Source organism: Semicossyphus pulcher, unplaced genomic scaffold (genome assembly GCF_022749685.1).
Source record: "Semicossyphus pulcher isolate SPU_LCO1_2020_fin unplaced genomic scaffold, fSemPul1.0.p SCAF_10, whole genome shotgun sequence".
Taxonomy (NCBI): Eukaryota; Metazoa; Chordata; class Actinopteri; order Labriformes; family Labridae; genus Semicossyphus; species Semicossyphus pulcher.
In genome coordinates, this window is record NW_027211604.1 from 21,508,626 (window position 1) to 21,529,222 (window position 20,597).

General features: G+C 40.0%; 1 protein-coding gene across 3 annotated transcripts in view; it reads left to right on the top strand.

Annotated features, from left to right (window-relative positions):
• Positions 1-20,597, top strand: part of clip2 (CAP-GLY domain containing linker protein 2) — a 52,876-nt gene that overhangs the window by 18,345 nt on the left and 13,934 nt on the right. For 2 of the 3 annotated variants that reach the window (XM_069673376.1, XM_069673384.1), the window contains exons 4-12: positions 4,210-4,334; positions 6,037-6,250; positions 10,052-10,249; positions 10,376-10,479; positions 11,973-12,033; positions 16,383-16,433; positions 18,771-19,148; positions 19,379-19,954; positions 20,047-20,104. In XM_069673376.1, coding sequence (XP_069529477.1) covers positions 4,210-4,334; positions 6,037-6,250; positions 10,052-10,249; positions 10,376-10,479; positions 11,973-12,033; positions 16,383-16,433; positions 18,771-19,148; positions 19,379-19,954; positions 20,047-20,104 — 1,765 coding nt within the window. The remainder of the gene's footprint in view (positions 1-4,209; positions 4,335-6,036; positions 6,251-10,051; positions 10,250-10,375; positions 10,480-11,972; positions 12,034-16,382; positions 16,434-18,770; positions 19,149-19,378; positions 19,955-20,046; positions 20,105-20,597) is intronic. The other variant, XM_069673392.1, reaches the window with a different exon arrangement.

The following is a 20,597-nucleotide window of genomic DNA, read 5'->3' on the forward strand; positions in this document are numbered from 1 at the left end:
GCAGAGAAATAATCTTAAACTGAGGTCGATATTTGTGTTGGTTACTAAACAGCAGCTATCTAGACGAGATGTTTCTCTGAATATTAAAAAAAATGTACTGCAGGAATGTTTCCAACCTCAGAGGCTAAACGCATGATTACTGTCTCCATTTGCCTTTTGAAGTGAGCAGACCTGCCTCTCTGCTGCTCAGTATAACCAGAGGCTGTCTCCGCTAATGGAGAGTTTGTGAAGGTTAGAGGAGTGTTTTCGTTCTGTGGTGTTGCATGTGATGTGGCTGCTGTTCATTTTGACATTTTCAAAGCTGCTTAAACTGCTGTAACTTGGTTAAACTGTTCCTGCATACAAGAGTAACCGGTGGTGGTAACAAACATAGAGTCTGAATGATTTGATTTAACAGAATAGGAGATAAATTAATTAATGCGTTCATTTTGCTATTGCCAAGAATTAACAATCCCCTTCCAAATTGATGTTTAATGTAGAATTTGTTATGGAAATGATGAAGCCAACCGACCAAGATGTAACTGGTTAATACTTATACAATACACGCCCATTAACTTACGATAACTTTGAAACCTGCCTTAGATCTTGCTACTTGTTTTGAGTAAGATGTTTTAGACTATAGTGCTCATAGATTAGTCTAATGCAAGTTAGACCGTTTCATGAAAATAAAGACTGACTCATTGTAAGCCCAAAAAATTAGACACCTTACCCCGAGGCTAACTCAGCTCTAAGACCCATGTTACCATGGTAACAATCAGTGACACCTGCTGACCAGTAGCACCAAATTTTAAATGTATTTGATGGTCCTTTCAAGGGTTGGATTAAAACTGTTCACTGTTGCTGCAAATTTTTTCCACAATTAACATTTTTGTTGTTGTTGTTGTTGTTATTGTTTCACTCTTTGCTGAATTTTCCAAGTAAAATGCCCTTGTCACATTTTCTGGTGGGGTTAACAGATTTGAACAGTTAGATGGGGTTACTCGGTCGGCTATTTTTTTTTGTTTTTTAAAAAATCTTAATTTACCCAGAAGGGGTAAGTGTCAGACAAAGTGATTAACTGCACGCTGCCTTTGTGGTCATTTTCAGGGGCAAAATTTAAAGTGAGTGATATGACTGTTAGAGAAAGCAGGATGAGATTTTGTGTTAAAAACCACCACTTAAGCATGAACAGAACAAAATAAGAAAAGAGATAATAGGTATGGCTTTGTCCACAGGGGGGCGCCAAAATCAACAAAACCGAAAGCTCCTCACAGGAGCTTTAAGGGATCACCAAAGTTATTACAATTCATGAATGAGGATGAATGTATGTACCAAATTCAATTTCAGGTCATCCAATAGCTTTTGAGACATGTCACTCAAAGTAACACATGAACAAAAATAGTGGCTCTAAAGATAAAGTCAGGAGACCATCCAAGTCTGTATGATACATTGTCTTTTTTTGACTTTTTTTCTTTGGCAGTATCCAATATATCTTTCCGCCTGGACGAGCAGACTGGCTTTGCCGAACCTAGAGCCAAGCTGCAGTTTGTTTGGCTTTGGGGACAGAAAGAGTAGCATAGCTTTTCAGGCGCTCAGAATAACAATCTGAGGAAAAGTGGATGCACTGTGATAGTGCACAGCTGCCCCCCAAGATTACATTGCAGCTCATGGCTGTGAGCTGACAAACACCAAAGCTTTTTGTACCTTTTAGTCACTTTGATTGAAGATTTTGGATTAAAATGGCAACAACAGGAGCCAAGATGGGTCTTGTGCTGACTTTGACACTGAGTCACTCAGACATGGCACAGTTAGGCAGACAGCAGACCCTCTCAGTTTAATGTCTTCTGACACCAGAGTATTTCCTGCCACGTTTTCTCCTCTAGTCTCAGAGTGTTAGGACACAGACAAGTCAGAGGAGTGGACCATAGAGAGCTGAAGAGTGACTCACACATGCTAAATCCAGTAGTCAGTAGTATATTATTATGTATACCGGTATATGGGACCTGTCAACATTACAGGAAATGACTTCATTAGGCCATCATTAGGCCTTTCATTAAATATTCTTCTCAGTCAAATGTTTTTTTTAGCTTTTCTTGGTTTGATATTGTATTCCTGTTCCTGCTTCTACTCTAAAACAACAAAATACATCGTGACCTCTGGGATGTTTCAATATGTTGATGAGTTTTTGTGTCTGACACATGTGGTCACCATGTGTGAATGAATTTCAGCAGCTGTGTTAGTGAGTCCTGCATGTTGGCTGACCTCAGTGCAAAGTGTGTATTTTAGTCACTGTCATAACAGGAAACCAGCTTTTCTGACTGGGAAGCACAGAGCCCTAAGGTGTGACTCTTCGGTACTTTTTATGTCTCACCTTAGACGGATGATTGCTCTTTAAGTTCGGACAATTCTTGACCAAAGATTGTTGATTCCCACAATAATGACTAATACATTTATATTCTTAAAACATGTTTATTCACTGTTGTGTCAGTTCCACAGAGCTGTCATAGAATTACTCATAATAAAGTTGCATTTAATGAGCAGCTTCATATATTCATGTAGGATGCAGGAAAAACTGGAGTGACAAAAAGGTCCCATTTCTGTTAAATGCAGCATTGCCCAGCCCTATGATAAAATATACTGTCACTACTAATCAGGTTGGTGTGCAAAAATTAAGATAAAAAACATAAATGCTTTTTTATGTCCAATACCTCTTAGTGAGTTGAGCGGTAAAAGTTGAGTTAATACCTAGATCTGCCTTTATGACATCAATTCTACCATAAATGCAAAATATATAGTGTGATGTAAATGTATAATGTATCAATGAAAACAGCTTTATTAAATTGCATTTACTACAAAACTGAGCCAGAACCAAGCTAAACTGCTGTAACTGCTAGCTAGCTTTGTAGGAGAGCTACATCAAGTGAAGCTAGCTAACCCAGTGGGGTAGCCACAGCTAGCCTTAGCTAAAGCTAAAACTAATTTATTCATTCTTCCCCAGCATGTAAAGAAGAAAACATTGTAATGAAAAGACTTCTTGATTATTCATTTAGTTATTAGTCCATATAACTAAATGATACCTTAGTTTAATCTCAAAGCTCAATGTCTCAAAATAGTACAGGTTGGAATTGACGAGAAAGCTAAGAGAACACATTTTTATACGGTTCCATTTTTCCAGTCTGTTAAGATTATCCTAAGGCACAGTGCAGTCTGCTTATTTTAGGCACTATGTTGGTTCTGTGGCAGTAATTGGGGTAAAATAATCAACCTAAAAAGGCATGAAATTAAGGCATCACAACATTGCCTTTTTAGGGCAGCATACGTGTTTGAAATGTCATTTTTTTCTGCTTCCATGGAGTAAATATTTGAGTGTGTATTACAGTGGGATGTGGAAAAGTGAAGGAGGAAAATATTTCAGACATAGCCCTGAGGAAATGGTAAAGATCGGGACCTCTATCATTATCTTTGTTCCACTAAAGCTAAAGGGATTATGGGAAATGTGGTGCAGATTTTTTTTTATATACTGGCTAATGCAATGTCATGAGGCACAAAATAAAGTCTACCAATCAAAAAGAAGTAGTTTGACAATTTGGGAAACATACTTTTTCACTTTCAGTGTCACTTTTATACCTCTATGCGACATATTAGGCTACTGCCACAAGCTGATTAGCTTAGCTTAGCTTAGCTTAGCTTAGCACAAATAAAGGAAACCGGGAGATAGCTAGTCTGTCTTTGGTTGAGCGTTGGCAAATAACAATGCCTCAATAAAGAAGACAAATTAACATGTACTGTTTTGTTTAATTCATTCAAAAATAAACATGTAAAAACTATTTATGGGATTTTTTGAGCCGGACTACTTCTTGGCTGGGTGCAGTTACTTCCTGGATTTTTCGGCTGGTTGTTTCTTAACTGCTCTTATTTTGACACTTTTGGACAGAGCCAGGCTAGCTGTTTCCCACCTGCTTCCAGTCTTTGTGCTAAGCTAGGTTAATTAGCCTCTGGCTTGTAGCTTCATGTTTACTGCACAGATGATGGTGTGGTGTTTATCTTCTTCTTTAACTCTTCTCCAGAAAGCTAATAGCAAATTCTTCAAAATTGGAAACTGTCTTTATCCACGTTTTTTCAACTATCACATCTAGTTTGATGATGGTATGTAAATGTTTTTCTCTTCTTTATTTGTGTTCTTTTTATGATTTAAAGAGTAACAGACCTTTTCCTCCTCTGTTGTTGTAGGTGGGAGGCTCGAAGATGGGAGTCATACGCTACATGGGGGAGACGGACTTCGCCAAGGGTGAATGGTGTGGGGTCGAGCTGGATGAGCCCCTGGGGAAGAATGATGGAGCAGTAGCTGGTACAAGGTACATCCACACAAATACACACACATATACACACATTATGCATGCTTCAGGCTCCCCAAATTCCTGTGCTCTTTCCCCTAAAAGGACACTGAGGGGAAGACTGTGGCTCCATCTGTTCAGTTGTTTGTTCTTTGTCCTTTCATGTGTTTGTCCATGAAATCACGCTGACAGACCCTTCAGCCCACAGCTGGTCTCTGCCAATTATTGGAGTCATTTCATGCTTTATATTTATCGCAATTATCATATTTAGGATTTTATCATTTCACAGAATCCAGACATTTTTCAGGTTTGCTTGAACTTTAAAGCCAAAAGAAAATGTAAAAAAAAAGTAAGAAGTCTCAGTAAGAAGCCCAGGCACTGACACATTTCTATAAAGACAGTATCTATAAAGACAGTCCAGTTTCAGAAGCACATATTTATTTCTTTATACTTAATACCACTTTATACCACTGATGAAAGCCTTTGCATTTGCAGTATTACAGACTGGGTGTCTGGTGCGACTTCTGCGGAAAAAAATCACAAGCGGCGCCCAGTTAGTGACGCGTTTTCCATCAGCCAGCAGTGGTTGGTCTGTCAGAGAGGGTAGGCGGAGCTAAGCAGCTGCTTTTCTGGTCTCTGCAAGTGTTGCGAGTAAACAGTAATCTACTTTAGCTGAACAAACAAGGAAAAGATCGATGACTACAGATACAACTTCAACAATAAGTGAAAATCCAAAGAAAAAGAAACAAACTCGACGTTCAGATGAAGCAAACAGTCTCAAAAGGAAAGCGACCGTCAGCCAGGAAAATCAAGAGTTACAACCAGAGCCAACCGAGGACGTCACACATGCAACACTGTCTGGATATCTGGGAAGTGTGCTCCTGCAATCATTGTTTATCGCAATAGGTGTCGCCAAAGAGAACGAAACTGAGCTCTTCGAGATTACCACTTTAAAGGTTGAAAAAGATCGAATCAGAACTACACGGTCCATGTCAGGGATATTGAAACTGTTTACTTCATGCACATTTTACACCAAATGAAACCACTAAACTGTAATCTAATGTAAATCCCCTCAAAAGCAACAGTCAGATGATTCTTTAGTAAGAAGTAGTTCATGGAAGATTAATATTGCTGCAATTAACGCTTATTGTTATTATTATTTCATTTTCTAATTAAGTTCTTGATTAATCCCTTAATCTTTGGTCTATAAAATGTTGTAAATGTGGAAAATCTCTGACTGTGTCCTCGATCTGAATGTGCCAAATTCATATTCACCACTCTAACATTGTTGATGCTTGGGCAACAACAAACAGTTACTATTAGCAAGTATTAAAACTGTATGCATTGTTGTTATTGATTTCTTCATAGGCAATATTTTGCAATTAACATAATATTTGATTGTTATATTTTAAATCTTGCTGCGTAATGCTGCAGCAACTCCAGCCCTCCTTCACTCTTCTTGCTCGGATTTGTTTTAGAGTTATTCAGTTTTATTGTTGGTTTTTAATGACGGACTGTTTAACTGGTGATGAAGAAAGAGCTGCGAGGCAAATTTGCACCTGGTTTGAATCTGAAATGTTTCCAGATGGGAGGAGAAGATCGTTATTTCCTACAAAGATGCCCTCTGACTATCCACATTTATTATTTCTACAGGGACTCTATAAAAACTGATTTAATGTGCAAAATGTAACCTCTTCCCTCTCTCCTTTCTTCCCTCCTGCAGATACTTTCAGTGTCTTCAAAAGTTTGGCCTGTTTGCTCCGATCCACAAGGTCATCCGCATCGGCTTCCCCTCCACCAGCCCGGCCAAGGCTAAGAAGAGCAAGCGGATGGCCATGGGGGTCTCCTCTCTGGCCCACAGTCCCAGCAGCTCCTCCATCAGCTCGGTCAGCTCCGTGGCCTCCTCTGTGGGCGGACGGCCGAGCCGAGCTGGACTGGTAAGATCACCACATTTTCTGTCAAGTACATACAGAAAGAATGCAGCTGTGAAATCATGTTCACTGAGCTGTTTCAAGGAATTTTTCAACTGTTTTGGTAAAAAATTATACGTGCTAAATTAATATGCAGCTCAGAAATAGTGCCGCTCCTAAAACTTGGAATATATATGTAGTCATTTAACACTTAAGTTTTTACAGATAAAAAACAAGATACAACATAATTACTCATGAGCTTTACAGGTGCTGGTGGAACCATTTGGTCAGCCGGGTTTCCTGTCTTTATGCTTAGCTGAGCTACCAGGCTGCTGAGTGAAGCTTTATATTTACTATAAACACATGCAAGTCGTATCAATCTTCTCATTTAATTTTTTGAAAAAAACAAGTAAGCTTTTCTCCTCAAAGTAATAATAAGTAAGTAATAAGTAAACAGTAATCTACTATAGCTGAGCAAACAAAGAAAAGATCGATGACTACAGATACAACTTCAAAAATAAGAGAAAATCGGACAACCGGAGCCAACCGTGGACGTCACACATGCAACACTGTCTGGATATCTGAGAAGTGTGTTCATGCAATTACCGTTTATCGCTCTTCGAGATTCGAGATTATCACTTTAAGATATTCCTATGAATTAATTATTTGCACATCCAAGGGATTTGAAGGGTTTCATCAGTGCACGTAAGTAAAATACCACCCAAAAACAAGAATTTAAATCAGGGAATCAGGGACATGTAGAGATTATATTAACTCTAAAATAAATTGTATGTATAGGACAAAAAACAAAGAAATAAAGTCCTTCTAACCTTGAAGGTACATTTTTTATTTATTTTAGTCACATAACTTAACAACACCTTTTAATTAATCATATTTTCCCCTTTTTACTTATAAATAAAGTGAAAGAGAAAAGTGAAACCATTTCACTTGCAACACTTTTAAATACCTATAATATGTGTAATACATGGTCGGATTACAGTAAAATGTTAAGAATTTGCTGTCTCGCATTTCAAACATCAGGAGCATGAATGGGTTCATTGTATTGAAACCCTCCTTTATGTGCTGGGCAGTTAATAATTAGCATTTTGTGCAGTGTGAGGCTCTGATTCTCTGACTTAGCATTTTGTTCCTCTGTGAGAAAAACATTCGGAGCTGCAGCTGAAAGAGGGCGATGTGTCTGTAAGACTAACATCCTGAGGAATTGTTGGCAACAATCTATACAAATGGGACTTTAGGGTATCTCTCATTGATTTTAGCTGCTGGTTGTGAGCCAGATCTTGGATGCAGGACACTCCCCTTTACTCTCCTTAATTGTTGGCAGACGTTTAAGACAGCAGATAGAGCAGCAACTCTGAATCATCAAGCTGAGCATGCTGCAAGATATACTCTGACTTCTTACTGTCATTCCTATAGACTATAGAGTGTAAGCCAGACTCAGACTGCAGGAGTGGATTTATACCTGATTCCCTCCTGCAAACAACCGGAGGAGAAATCTGGTCTGGGAGAGTAGTCCGTACTGCGTTTCGGCCCAGATAATCTGGTTATGTGAGAAGTTTACAGATCGAGCGTTAAACCTTTCAAACTCCCTGCAGACTCACCAAAGCCGTCCTGATATAATATTTTTGATATTTAGAATTTAAGTCCTGGATGATTACTTTAGCACCCTTTTTAGCTGGACTACAATAGCCAGAAGCAGTTGACAGAGTAGCAAATCAAGCTAACAACAGCTAGCATGCTGTTGATGATGACAGATATTAAAAATGACAGTTAAAATCTCACCTCCTGTTCTTGCTGAAAAATAGACAACCCATGTTGACAGCATCAAAAATGTATAATACAGAGGCACTCTGCTTTTGTTTTTGTTGCAACACTCAGTCTCTCCTTCTGCTTCCCTGTGAGCTCATTTAAAGAGATAGGTAGCTCCCTCTGTGAGTGATGCGCCCTTATTTTCATGATTTGTAGGATGTGCATGTTGGAGATTACAGAGAAGGAACTCCTGTAGTCCCAGTCTGGGCTTATGTTAATCATAGTTTATTTGAAACTCTGCCTTTAAGTCCCTGATTTGCAGGTAGTCACTGATGTTAAACACAGAGTTAAAATCAACTACGCACTTACTGCATCAGTTACTGTGAAAGTAAAGGCAGTAAAATATTTATAACTTAATATTAGAGTAAAAATCTCTTGCCTGTAGAACAGACAAGACAACCTACACAAAAGCAAGTATTTCTGACATTTGCAACATCCAGTAACCAAAGGTTTCTAAGCCAGAAATGCTGCAGACAAAAAATGCAAATATTTTAAATAAACTATATATTATCACAAAGAACAAGCATTGCCTTCTTACTGTGTTGAACCGAGCTCACAGTTCAGGCAGCAGTCCTGTCAAAGAGCACACTCTAGTGGTCAAACAAAATGTTGCATCTTTCAGGACTTCACTGAAACAAATACTTGGATGACAAGTTCTTAGTATTTAAATTATTTTTTTGGCCTTTTTATTTTTGGTTTTATTTTTATTTGAAAGGACAGTGGATTGAGTCGGAAATGAGGGAAGAGAGAGCGGATGACATGCATCAAAGGGCAGAGGGTCGGAGTTGAACCTGGGGGATGCGCCTCTATACATGAGGAGCATGCATTAACCGCTGAGCTAAATCGCCGCCCCGGGTGACAACATTTAACGACTTTCTTTAAAGGCTATTGAGGCATTGCTCTTTGAGTCCTCGGTTAGAATTTTTTTTTTATTAACTTAAAAATGTTTAAAATGTTCAAGTTCATGTGAGTCTGGTTCTGCTCGAGGTTTCTGCCTGTTAAAAGGAAGTGTTTCCTTGCCAATGTGCCGAATGTTGCTACTCATGGTGATTCATGTTGGGTCTCTCTCTAAATAATATAACAAAGAGTACGAGTTTTTTCTACAGCTTTCCGATCAAGTTAAAGCTCCTGTGAGGAACTTTCAGTTTGTGTTGATTTTGGCGCCCCCTGTGGACAAAGCAATATCTCAGCTGATTTTGTCCTGTACATGCTTGTGCGTGGTGTTTTTTGACAAAAAATCTCCTCCTTCTTTCTTTAACAGTCATATGCATCACTTACTTAAAATTTTTGCCCTGGAAAATGTAAACAAAGGCAGCGTGCAGTTAACCGCTTCGTCTGACACCTACCCCGTCCAGTGGTTTAAGGCATTAAAGATAACTTTATAGAAATAATCAAGCTTGTCTCTGATGGTCTGGTTTGCTTTTGTAGTTCATGTAGAGTCATCAGAATTAATTTCAGTCTGTTTCATAACCATTAAAAAACTCCTCACAGGAGCTTTCAGGCAAAATGATCTAAATAAAATCTTTAGAAAAAATGTCTTTGTCATCTTGAAACAGACGGAGCTCACTTCAGTGTTTACCCAACATCTTATCTACTTACAAAGAAATATAAACGCTTTTTTGTATCTCATTTCAGTGAAATAATTATTAGTTAAACACACCTTATTTTTTTCCAGGCATAACAAGCTTTGTAAATGAAATTGCTTTGCCTTTTTATTATCATGAAACACAAAATCTTTGATAACACACAGTCGGTATGTCAGCTTCACAAATGCGTGTTTTGATCATGAAACTAGTTCGGACCTTATATTTTCTCATAATTGGATAATAATTCTTTGAAAGTTTAAATGAAAACAGAACCTGTTATGTCAAGATCACAGAAAAGCTGTTTATGATCTCAGAGATAAGATGATCAATCTAAACCAGACGTGATCTGAAGGGAATGTATGAAGCTGTTTAACTTGTGTGCTAACTTTCTGTTTTATCTCCTTCCCTTTGTCAGCTGACAGAGACATCGTCACGTTACGCCCGTAAGATCTCTGGCACCACGGCTCTGCAGGAGGCCCTGAAAGAGAAGCAGCAGCACATCGAGCAGCTGCTGGCCGAGAGGGACCTGGAGCGAGCCGATATGGCCAAAGCCACAAGTCACATCTGTGACGTGGAGAAGGAGCTGAACATCCTCAAGACGCAGCACGTGCAGGTACACATTATTTATAGTGTTTGTCTCTTGTTTAACTCTGCAGAAACCATCTTCTAAAGGTCTAGGCAACAATAAATCTGTTAGTATTGCAGTATGTCTCATTATGTTTCTTCTTACTCCGCACAGTATGTAACAGAGAATGAGGGCTCTCTGCAGCAGGTCAAAGGCATGCTGGCCAGCACTCAGAAAGACAAACTGGAACTGGCCAATCAGCTGGAAGAAGAGAAGAGGTAACATCAAAGAGCAACATTTGTCCTACTTTAACTTTACTTTTTAAATTGCAGGACCCACTGTAAACTCCTCACGGAGCCGTGGACAGACTTTAAGAACCACTGTCTCAAAGGAGTAGTGAACATTTTGGGAAATAAACTTCTTCGTTCTGACTGAGAGTTAGATTAAAAGAGTGTGGGTGTGTGAAGTACAGAGCTCGAAGCAGGACGTGATTATCTTAGCTTAAATGAGCAGGGGAGACGAGTTAGCCTGGCTCTGTTCAAGATGAAAACAGTCTGGAAACACCACAGGATGTTTACTTTCTAACACGCGTCTTTACATAAACAGAAGTATGGAAGCAATGATTTGTGGTTTTAAGCAGATTTCTGTGCTGGATTTATTTCTTACAAACAACATGCTGGCCACAATGACTGTACATTGTATGCAGCTTCCTCCTGTCTTATTATCACAGTGAGGTTGCCAGTTTTGTAGCGTTGTGCCTTTACAGGGACTGATCAAATTTGGCAAATTGTGCAATAGACTGAAAAGCTGCACAGAAGCACCAAGCAGAAAACAGTCGCTTTTCAGCTTTTCAAGAAAAGTTTCTGCCCATAGTCTACTGAAAATGTCTTTAGATTCCTACTTATGTACAGTTAAATATAAATAAGAATCAACGTGTAAACAGGATAGTTGTAGAGTTTGTAGAGGCAGAAACTGGTCAAGTCTTGATGTCAAGCTAACTATCAGTGCAAAACTGTCATGCGTGTAGAAGTGTATGTAAACATGTTTGTGCACAGAGCAGGAAAAGACATGAGGGTTTAAAAACTTAAAGACCAGCTCCAGTCATGTTTTAAGACATATTAAATGCTCTGCTTAAAATGATTTGTTTTCTGCAGAATAAGTTTAATTACCTTGTAAAAATCCTCGCAGAATCTGCATAGTCCCCGCCCACTATGCAAATGTACAACGGCCTCCTCCGGCATGAAAACAAAACGCGTCTCTGCCATCGTTTAGTGGCAACTTGTTGAAACTTAGCTATCTTTAAATGTAGTAATTAGTAGTAGTAACGTTAATGTTAGTAGTCAGTAGTGAGTTTGCAAAAATTACGATGATGGTTACAGCTGGCTCGCGCATCGCCGAAGTGGTTGCCATAGGTTACACATAATGATATGCATTGCGTCACCCCGTCCATTAACGGGATTGGCTCCTTAGGTTTGTGACGTCTCAAACCTGCCAATCTGAAAACGTGTTGTTCAGCCTGTCCTTTGTACACTGCAGTTTAAAAGCAGCCAGGCCCAGCCATGGAGATGACTGCTTATGTTGTCCCTGATATGTCTTGTAGCACATGAAGAACACCACATGGAGATGTTTACAAGGTTAAACACTGGATTTTCACTGGAGGTTTTTTTTAAGTTATTGTTTATTAGAGCCTGCCTATGTATTATTATCAATGACTCAGATACTACACAGCTGCATATCCATCATGTTTTTCTCCTCTGTGACTATTTTTCAGGAAAGTGGAGGACCTCCAGTTCAGAGTGGAGGAGGAGTCCATCACCAAAGGAGACCTGGAGGTACTTATAAACATTATTAATACCTATAAACTGTATACAAAGTATAAAGTGTTTGCTTCCACATACTTACATCCAGCGTATCCTTAAATAACTCGATTCCTGAGAACAAGGTTTTGTTTGGGGTTTATATGTGCAGGAAACATAATATCTTTGTGAAGATGGCTTGTTTGTCCAAAAGCAAATTTAATGAGAATGTGTGCATGCCAACATTTCCTGTAGCACACACACAAACATTTAAATCTTCCCAATAAAACATGAGGAGTTCAGTGATGCTCCAGGAGTAAGGATGATCTGGACTTGAACCCCTCTCTTCAGATTGACAGCTTCCCCGGTCGTCCTGCTGCGCGCTGACCCCAGAAATACACATATGTTTTTTTGAAGAGAGCTTTTCCTTGCAGCTTATTTTGGGGCACAAGTCAAGCAGCCAGGAATAAATGGTTTACTTCAATGGAGGCTATGTGACTTGTATCAAATTTTTAAGCTTTGAAAGTCTGAAATACATTCGATAAGGTACGATATCCGTCCTCTCTCCCTTCAGAAAGAATCTGAAGGTTAATGTTATTCAGAAAGTGTGCTTTTAAACCAACTGTCACGACTTTTCCAAGGTTTTGACATCACATCTGAAGAGTTACTACAGTTAGAAATATGGATGGCATTTCCATCTAATTACCTCATGAATGAGTAATCAAGTAATTGCAAATTATATATTTTTTCGTCGGACACGGAACTCCCAGCCTGGAAATAAAAGGCTATATGCCTGTAAGAGAACATTAACACTTTTACATTAATGTAAATAAATAGCCAACAAACAAAAGTAAGTGCAATTTCAAATGCATTTAGTGAAGAACTTTAACAGGCAATTAACGTTGTAACATTTCGTTGTCACAGTGGTAGCACTGTAGACTGTATGGACTTCTGCTCTGTGTTACTTCACACTTAACTCACGTTTTCTACTCTCGTAGCTGTTGTGATGGTGGCTCGTACTCCGGCTCAACAAACGCCATCAGCTCACAGAAGCCCTCTCCTTCCACAACACTTACTGGGAGCATATCTCCAGTCACCATTTTCGTTATTAGCAGGCTAATCTTCTCCGTATCATCACAATGATGTGTGCTAACAGGGCTAGCAAATGATGTGATGCGAGACTGCCTGTTGTCTGTCTCCGCTGGCTTCTCCTTGTGCTTTAAGCGCATGTGGTTACAAGTGTAACACCACATATCTTGCACAGCACGTTATCGTCGTCTTTTTTGTCAAAGTACTTCCAGACATCACTTTTCCTGGTCACGGCTGACATGGTGCATGTAACTGAGTTAAACTGCTGAAGCCGAAAACAACGCATGCGCGGGTGTGCGAGTAGTGTAATGTTACTCGTATACATGACGTCAACAACGAGTACTCGAATATTCGTCCCCATCCCTAGTTAGAAATGCCCCTAAAATCACTCCGACCTTTTCTGTTATTATTTTACCTCTATTAACAAGACAACACCAAGCAGTCATTGTGTTGCTGATTTAGCAAGCTGCAATAGAGGATCATTTAAATGAAGCGCTGCATAATCATTGGATGTCAGTTGGCCATTTTATACCAGAGCTTTTTAATCCGAATTTGACCGTCTGTTCGGCTGAGTTCAGGGCTTCCTGCTTCCCCTAATCAGACACAACACAAAACAAAATGCTCTGTTCTTACTAGATATCCATAGAAAGCACAAGAGAGGAGATGCACGACTATATTGAGATGTTTTTTGGTACTTTAAACCAGACAATATTTTCTCACTGATATTTAAATTGGAAGTGCAAAAAAGTGCATTAAATTGTTCTTTGACTTGTAATATTTTTACTAGAGTAAATATTACAATTTAAAGGGGGGTTATTATGCTAATTTCAAGCTTCATATTTCACTCTGTAATACCTGTGGAGTAACTTAACATCATTCACAGTTTAAAAAAACTCATTTTTGTCACACTGGTGCTCTGTGCAGGCCTTCATACAGCCTCTGCCCGAAACGGCTCAGTCGGCCGTCCCTACAAGCCCGCTTTCTTCTGATTGGCCAGCTCTCCAAAGCCTGCTGAGGCTGTAATTTGTGATGTCATAAAGTGCAGCGTGTAGAAAAACTGTGTGAAACCTGGCGTTCACAGCAGCCTGCAGACTGAGCTGAGAAGCCTGGGGATTACTCCAACATACTTTGACCTACAGATTTGAGACTTCACCCACGTTTAGTCTGGACATCCAACATTGTAACATTATATATATGTTTTAAAATGGGAAACAGCATAATACCCCCTCTTTAATTAATGTAAAGTAAGTAAAAGTTCAACACATCATAAAACCAGTTGGTTAATTAAACATGCACACTGTATTTCATCCATGCAGGGCTTTTCTAATAGAACAGACAGACCTGTCTGTTTCAGGGCTCACACCTGTGTTACACACTTCACTCCCTGACACACCTCAACTTTATAATGAGCTTCACCTTTTAGCCTCATATCCCTAAATTTTCTTCATAATATGATGAACTGATTGCAGGTTTTATACTCTTGAGTGCTTCCTTCTTCACATGTTGACAGTCGTTCCGATGTCTATAATTCCCCATGGATCTTTATTGGTCTCTTTCCCTTTGAGTCCTTTTTTCCCTCTTCTTTTCTATCCCTCCTCTTTTCCTTTCTGTCTTTGTCTTTGTCTCTCTCTGTAGACTCAAACGAAATTGGAACATGCTCATATCCGACAGCTTGAGCGGAACCTGCTCCTCGAAAAGTCGAGAGCAGAGACGCTTCAGAAACAGTTAGAGAAGAGGAGGGTAAAAGAAAAGCACGAGCCCTCTGCCTGTAGCCCCGATCCCGTTTGGTTCTGTTTGCTTCTTTGTTGATAGTAGCATAACTCACAGGCTGCGCAGGATAAAGTCACATACTCCACCTGTCTTTGGTGCCCAAATTTACATCAAATTACTATTTGAAATCAGTACACATGATGTTTTATTGGTCAGTCTAAAATCTGCAGTCTCAGTTTGCCGGATATGCAAACAATCCTCAATTCAGTTGTTTTTTTGAAATGGGAAAATACTATATTGCCGGCCTTATCTTTTAAGAAACAATGTTTCTTTTCTACAAAATAATTGAACAAATTCGGGACCCCTTCATCTGCTTTTTCCTCCCCTTCTCCCCCTCATTCATGTATCACGAATCACAGTACTAATCCTCCTCACTCTTGACTCCCCTGAGACATCCACCTCTGACAGGAAACACAACGTCAGCTGCTTCAGCTTTTCAAATCTCTTCTGTTGCAGTTGCTGGTGTTAATTTTCGTTAAAATTTTGTTTTATCTTTTGATTTAAAGGTTGCCGACTGCGCATTGAGATGTCAGGATGCAACATTTCATATGACAATCCTTTGTTTCTAGCTCTGGAGAAAGATGAGGATGAATCTCTCCGAGCTTCATGCTACCCGTTTGAGCTGCTCTGTAAATAATAACACATCTATGGTTACTTTTGTCCCTTTATTATGCAATCAAACATAATAGTTTTTAGAGCAAAGCTATCGACACTGCAATCAAAAAATGTTTTATTGCAAGTGAAATACATTCATGATTAAAACATATTAATGCAAAACAAAAACTTTTCTTTGCAAATCCAAAAGCTTTGCGAGTTGTTGAGCTGAAGCTCGTGGGCGGGACCTATACGCTGAAAGACGTCAGATACATCTCTATTGAGCAGTCTCGATGTTATTTTCTCCGCTTCCTCTTTCTAAACTCACTCTTGTTTACAGAGGATGTTGTCAAGCTGTCACTCTGATCGAGACTGGCCAACAGAGACGTGTTTTATGTCTTTCAGCGTAGGTCCCGCCCACGAGCTCCAGCTCAACAACTCGCAAAACTTTTGAATTCACAAACAAAAGTTTTTGTTTAGCATTGATATGTTTTAATCACACATCACATGTATTTAATCACATGTGTTTTGATTGCAGTGTCAATAGCTTTGCTCTCAAATGTAACTTTTGATTGCAGTGTGGAAAGTTTTGCTCTCAAAACTATTAAGTTTGATTGCAGAATAAAGACACGAAAGTAACCCCATACACATTGGACATTTCTAAATTGTTCATAACTGGTTCTTATATTAATTTGACAATAATTATTCCCTTTTACCATCACTAGCTGAGTGTGGCGAAAGGGCCTCTTTTCACCACTTTAACATGCAGTGCTGCACGTCACAGAGAAAGCCTCTTTAATTATAGACCAGTGTGTCACAAATCAAACCGTACAAGCTTGTTGTGCTTTTAAATTTTCAGGCATCAAAAGATAACAAAACACTTTGAAACACTGGATTTGTATACATGCAGTAAGGTCTGCTTCTGCCAACAGGGAAGATGCTCTCATGATGCAGCATCCTTGAGGTTGGGTAAGAGAACCAAGGTGAAAAAGAGATTTGATCTTGTTCTGGCTTTGATCCGCCGCCGAGCTATCTCAATTCTTGACTTCAAATCGACTTCAGATGCTGTCGAGGACATTAACATTGCATAGACTCTCTTTACTCTTTTACTCCTGTGTGTCGTGCTGTAATCTGAATGCTGTTCAGGCAACATCTTTGATATGAGAGATTTGTGGATTGTTTTTTCCAGATGGTTGAAGTTAACACCTGTGCACTGTGCTGCAGGTTTCCTTTCTTAATCTGCCTTTATGTTTTAATTGGATACAAATGTGTGGAGGATGTTTGCAGTCGTGTGTGTGTGTGTGTGTGTGTGTGCAGTGTCACTGTGTGGAGGATGTCTGCTGTCGTGTGCGTGTGTGTGTGCAGTGTCACTGTGTGGAGGATGTCTGCAGTCGTGTGTGTGTGTGTGTGTGCAGTGTCACTGTGCGGAGGTTTGCTGTCGGCTTTACTATATTTGCTTGGCTGCTTCTAGATGATCAGAGAATGGCTGCGCTCTCCTCTCATCTTCATCTTCTTTGCACAAACAGAGAGCTGCACAAATATTTGGGCAGTGACAGATTGATCCTTTGGCTTCTTTGTTTTATAACTTTGGATGGAAATGATACAAAGACTATAAAATGAGAATATAGGTTTGTTTGAACTTTTTGATCTTATGAATGCAAACCTAATAACCAACTATAGATTGAGCATAGTATCCCCTGAACAATTCCTTTAAGGATGAGTTTCGTTTTCAATTTTAAGGGGCCTAACAGGCACGGACCAAAATGCCTTTGGGAGTTAAAACCAGCCCTATGATTGACTGCCGACCTGTCCAGGGTGTACCCTCCCTCTCCCCTAATGACAGCTGGATAGGCTCCAGCTCCCCAAGACCCTAACCGGGGTAAGGGGTATGGATAATGGATGGATGGATGGATGAAAGCTAGCATTAAGCTGCTTGGCTAGATAGCTAGTTCTAACTTCCAATTTTAGCTTGTAGTTCAACATAATACAAAGATATTTGTCTTGGTAAGATTTAGTAGCCGGCACTCACAGTGTTTGTACAAAAATTCAGAACAATCCACGTCAGCGGCAGCCATCTTGGTTGTATACTAGAGCAGTGGTTCTCAACTGGACTTGCCTCAGGGCCACCACAACCTCCTTAACGACAAATCGTGACCCAAATTTCGGAAAAATTTCAAACATTAAAATTTCAAAAATTGGACATGAGATGGACGATACAACACAGCATGTTAACATCACAAAAAATAACAGTATTATAGTCGTCCAAAACTACCAGCAGGTAGCAGTGCATGAGAGGAAAATATTCCCGTTACAATTAATTTAAATAACAGCAACAGAAATAAATTAAAAAGTGCAACATACAGTAAATGCAACTACTGTCGGGCTCATCAAGTTTCAGGATATAAATGTAACTGCAGCAGTGATTACCCAATCATAGAGTGTGAATAAACTACACTACTACTGCACACGTCATAGGAAACCCATGTCCTTCAAAATAAAAGCGCAGCATAGTCTTTTTTTAAACCGCTCCGCTGCCCACTTCTGGGTCCCGACCCACCAGTTGAGAACCACTGTACTAGAGCAACATTTGCACATTTGTCTGGTTCCCGAGCTAATGTTGGCCAACTAGTTATGGGTACTTGAATGCATCAGCGAGGTTAGACAAATAAGTGATTCAGAAGACTTAAAGCTGCAGTTATCATTCATTTCTATAAATAACAGATTAAATAACTTTATGTAATGTTTAAGAGGTCCAATATAATAAATACTACAATTATAAATAAAATGAAAAATAATACAAATACAATAAAATACATCTTTTAGAGAAGAAGAAGAAAATAGCTCAGTTAAACCCTCCTCGCAGCCTGTCCAACACTAAACACCGGGCAAATTTAGCAACTAGCTGGTGAGTTTTAGGGAGTCTTAAGGAAGCCAGTATTTATAATACAGAGAGGTACAGTTTTGGGTTTAAGTATTATAACTATATCGGACATAAAAGATTTACATGCAATCTAAAAAACATACTATGAGTAAGATCTGTATCAATACTGATATTGGTCACTTGGGTTAGGAGATCAGTCTTTGTATCATCTTGTATCGAAGGAGCACAGCAGGGAGCCAATAGGTTAATGTGTCATTGTCTACTTATGTAATCTACTTGTGCTGTAAATATTCACTTGAGTGCACGTGACTGTCTTGAATCTTTCTTTCAGAGATTTACCTTTGATTTCCTTTTTCCTGAGGCCTGATTTCTGCACTTAAACTTTCTGTAGAATGGCCTCGCTCTGTTGCCGTAACAGATGTTGTTCCTTTCTCATCAGCAAACCACGGTTGAGGAGCAGAGCCGTATCGTGCAGCTGGAGGAGGAGCTCAAGCTCCGGAGGGCCGAGGTCGAGAACCTCCAGACAAAACTCAGAGAATCCGACACAAGCACAGCAACCAACGGTGAGGTCGCCCCGGGGTCCGACACCCAGCCGGAGACCCTCCTTCTGCGCGAGCAGCTGGTGTCGGCGGGCCGCGAGCACTACAAGGAGAGCAGCGAGCTCAAAGAGAAGTACGAGACGGCGGCAGAGGAGAGCCAGCAGGAGATAGACTCGCTGAAGGCGGTGGTGGAGAATAAGAACCAGGAGATCAGTGAGATGAAGCAGAAAGTCCAACATGCCACCAAGGAGAACATGGAGATGATGGACAGCTGGAAGGTATCCTGCTGATGTCTTTATAATACATTACAACCTGTTCAAAGAACTTAGAACTGGAGGGTCACTTCAGTGCACCTCTGAGAGTTACTAATGAAAGTATGAAAGAGGATTTAAAGAGAAATACTGTTGGATTTATCCTTTAATATTTAAGAGGTTCCTTGCTTAAATACTCACAATGCTAGTAGAGAAAAAAGCAGCCAATCTAATTACTCTTCTTCCTTCCTTTCTAGGCTAAATTTGATAGTTTAGTGACCGACCACCAGCGCTCCCTGGAGGAACTAAAGGCCACATTTAGCGGTGATCATGCTGCTCCCGAGGGCCAGGAGCAGGACGCCCTGGAGCTGAGAGCTGCTCTGGAGAGCCTGAAGATGGAGCACCAGCTGGAGGTGGAGAACATGAAGGCCAAACACAAGATCGAAGCCGCCATTCTGACCAAGGAGCGTGAAGACCTATGCTCTCGACTGCAGGACGCCAAAGATCAGCTAGCCGAGGGAAACCAGACGTGGAGGAGTGAGCTGGAGGCCAAAAGTGGCAAGCATGCCCTGGAGGATGCTAAAGATAAACTCCAGAAGGCGGAGCAGAGGCTGGCAGAGATGGAGAAGCTTCAGATGGAGCGGGACAGAAGCACAGAGGAGCTAAAAGAGAGGCTGGAGCTGTCGGAGAAGAAGATGACGGACTACCAGGCTCTGCAGAAAGCTCAAGCCGAGAGCCAGGAGGAGATCCAGAAACTGGAGGAGAAGCTGAGGGTGACGGCCAACCAGCTCCAGGCCATCCAGGCTGACCGCTACACATCCCGTGATGCAAATGTGAGAGGCTGAAGGGATGTGATGAGATTTCTGAAATGCTGTCTTTTCTTTGTTTTAGGGTAAAATCTCTTTACACTCTATTCCTTTTCCAGGTGATAGAGGATAACGAACTATCAGATGAGAAGATGAAGCTAAAACAGAATATTGAAGGTAACAACGTCCTTTATTTTTAACAGCAAATTCATGAAAACAACCCACATATTCAGTTAGTTACTTTCTTTATGTATGATGTCTTCGACTCAGTATTAGTACTTCCCTCATAAGGAAACAAGATCACACTGTTGCTCTTGTTGAAGCGTTGCAAATCTCTTTATAGTTCAGTATTTATTTTATACAAGCCATTTAAAGGAAATTAGCAAATTAATTTTTGGAGGCAATTTGGAACACAATATTGATATCACTCATATCTACCTGTTAAGCATAACTGAACATTATTGATAGAGCTGAACTGCCTCTTCTTTCTAGTTTCACGACCAGTTTCTTTTCTTTTTGTCTTGCCACAATTTCTTTGTTCCCTTAAAGGAGTACTTCGCCCCTGGAAAAAGCCACTGTCAGTCAAAGCTGGTGTTCTCTGTAATCGATAGAAGCAATAATATTTGAAATTGGCACCATAGCTGTGGAGAAATTTGTTGAAAGAGCTTGT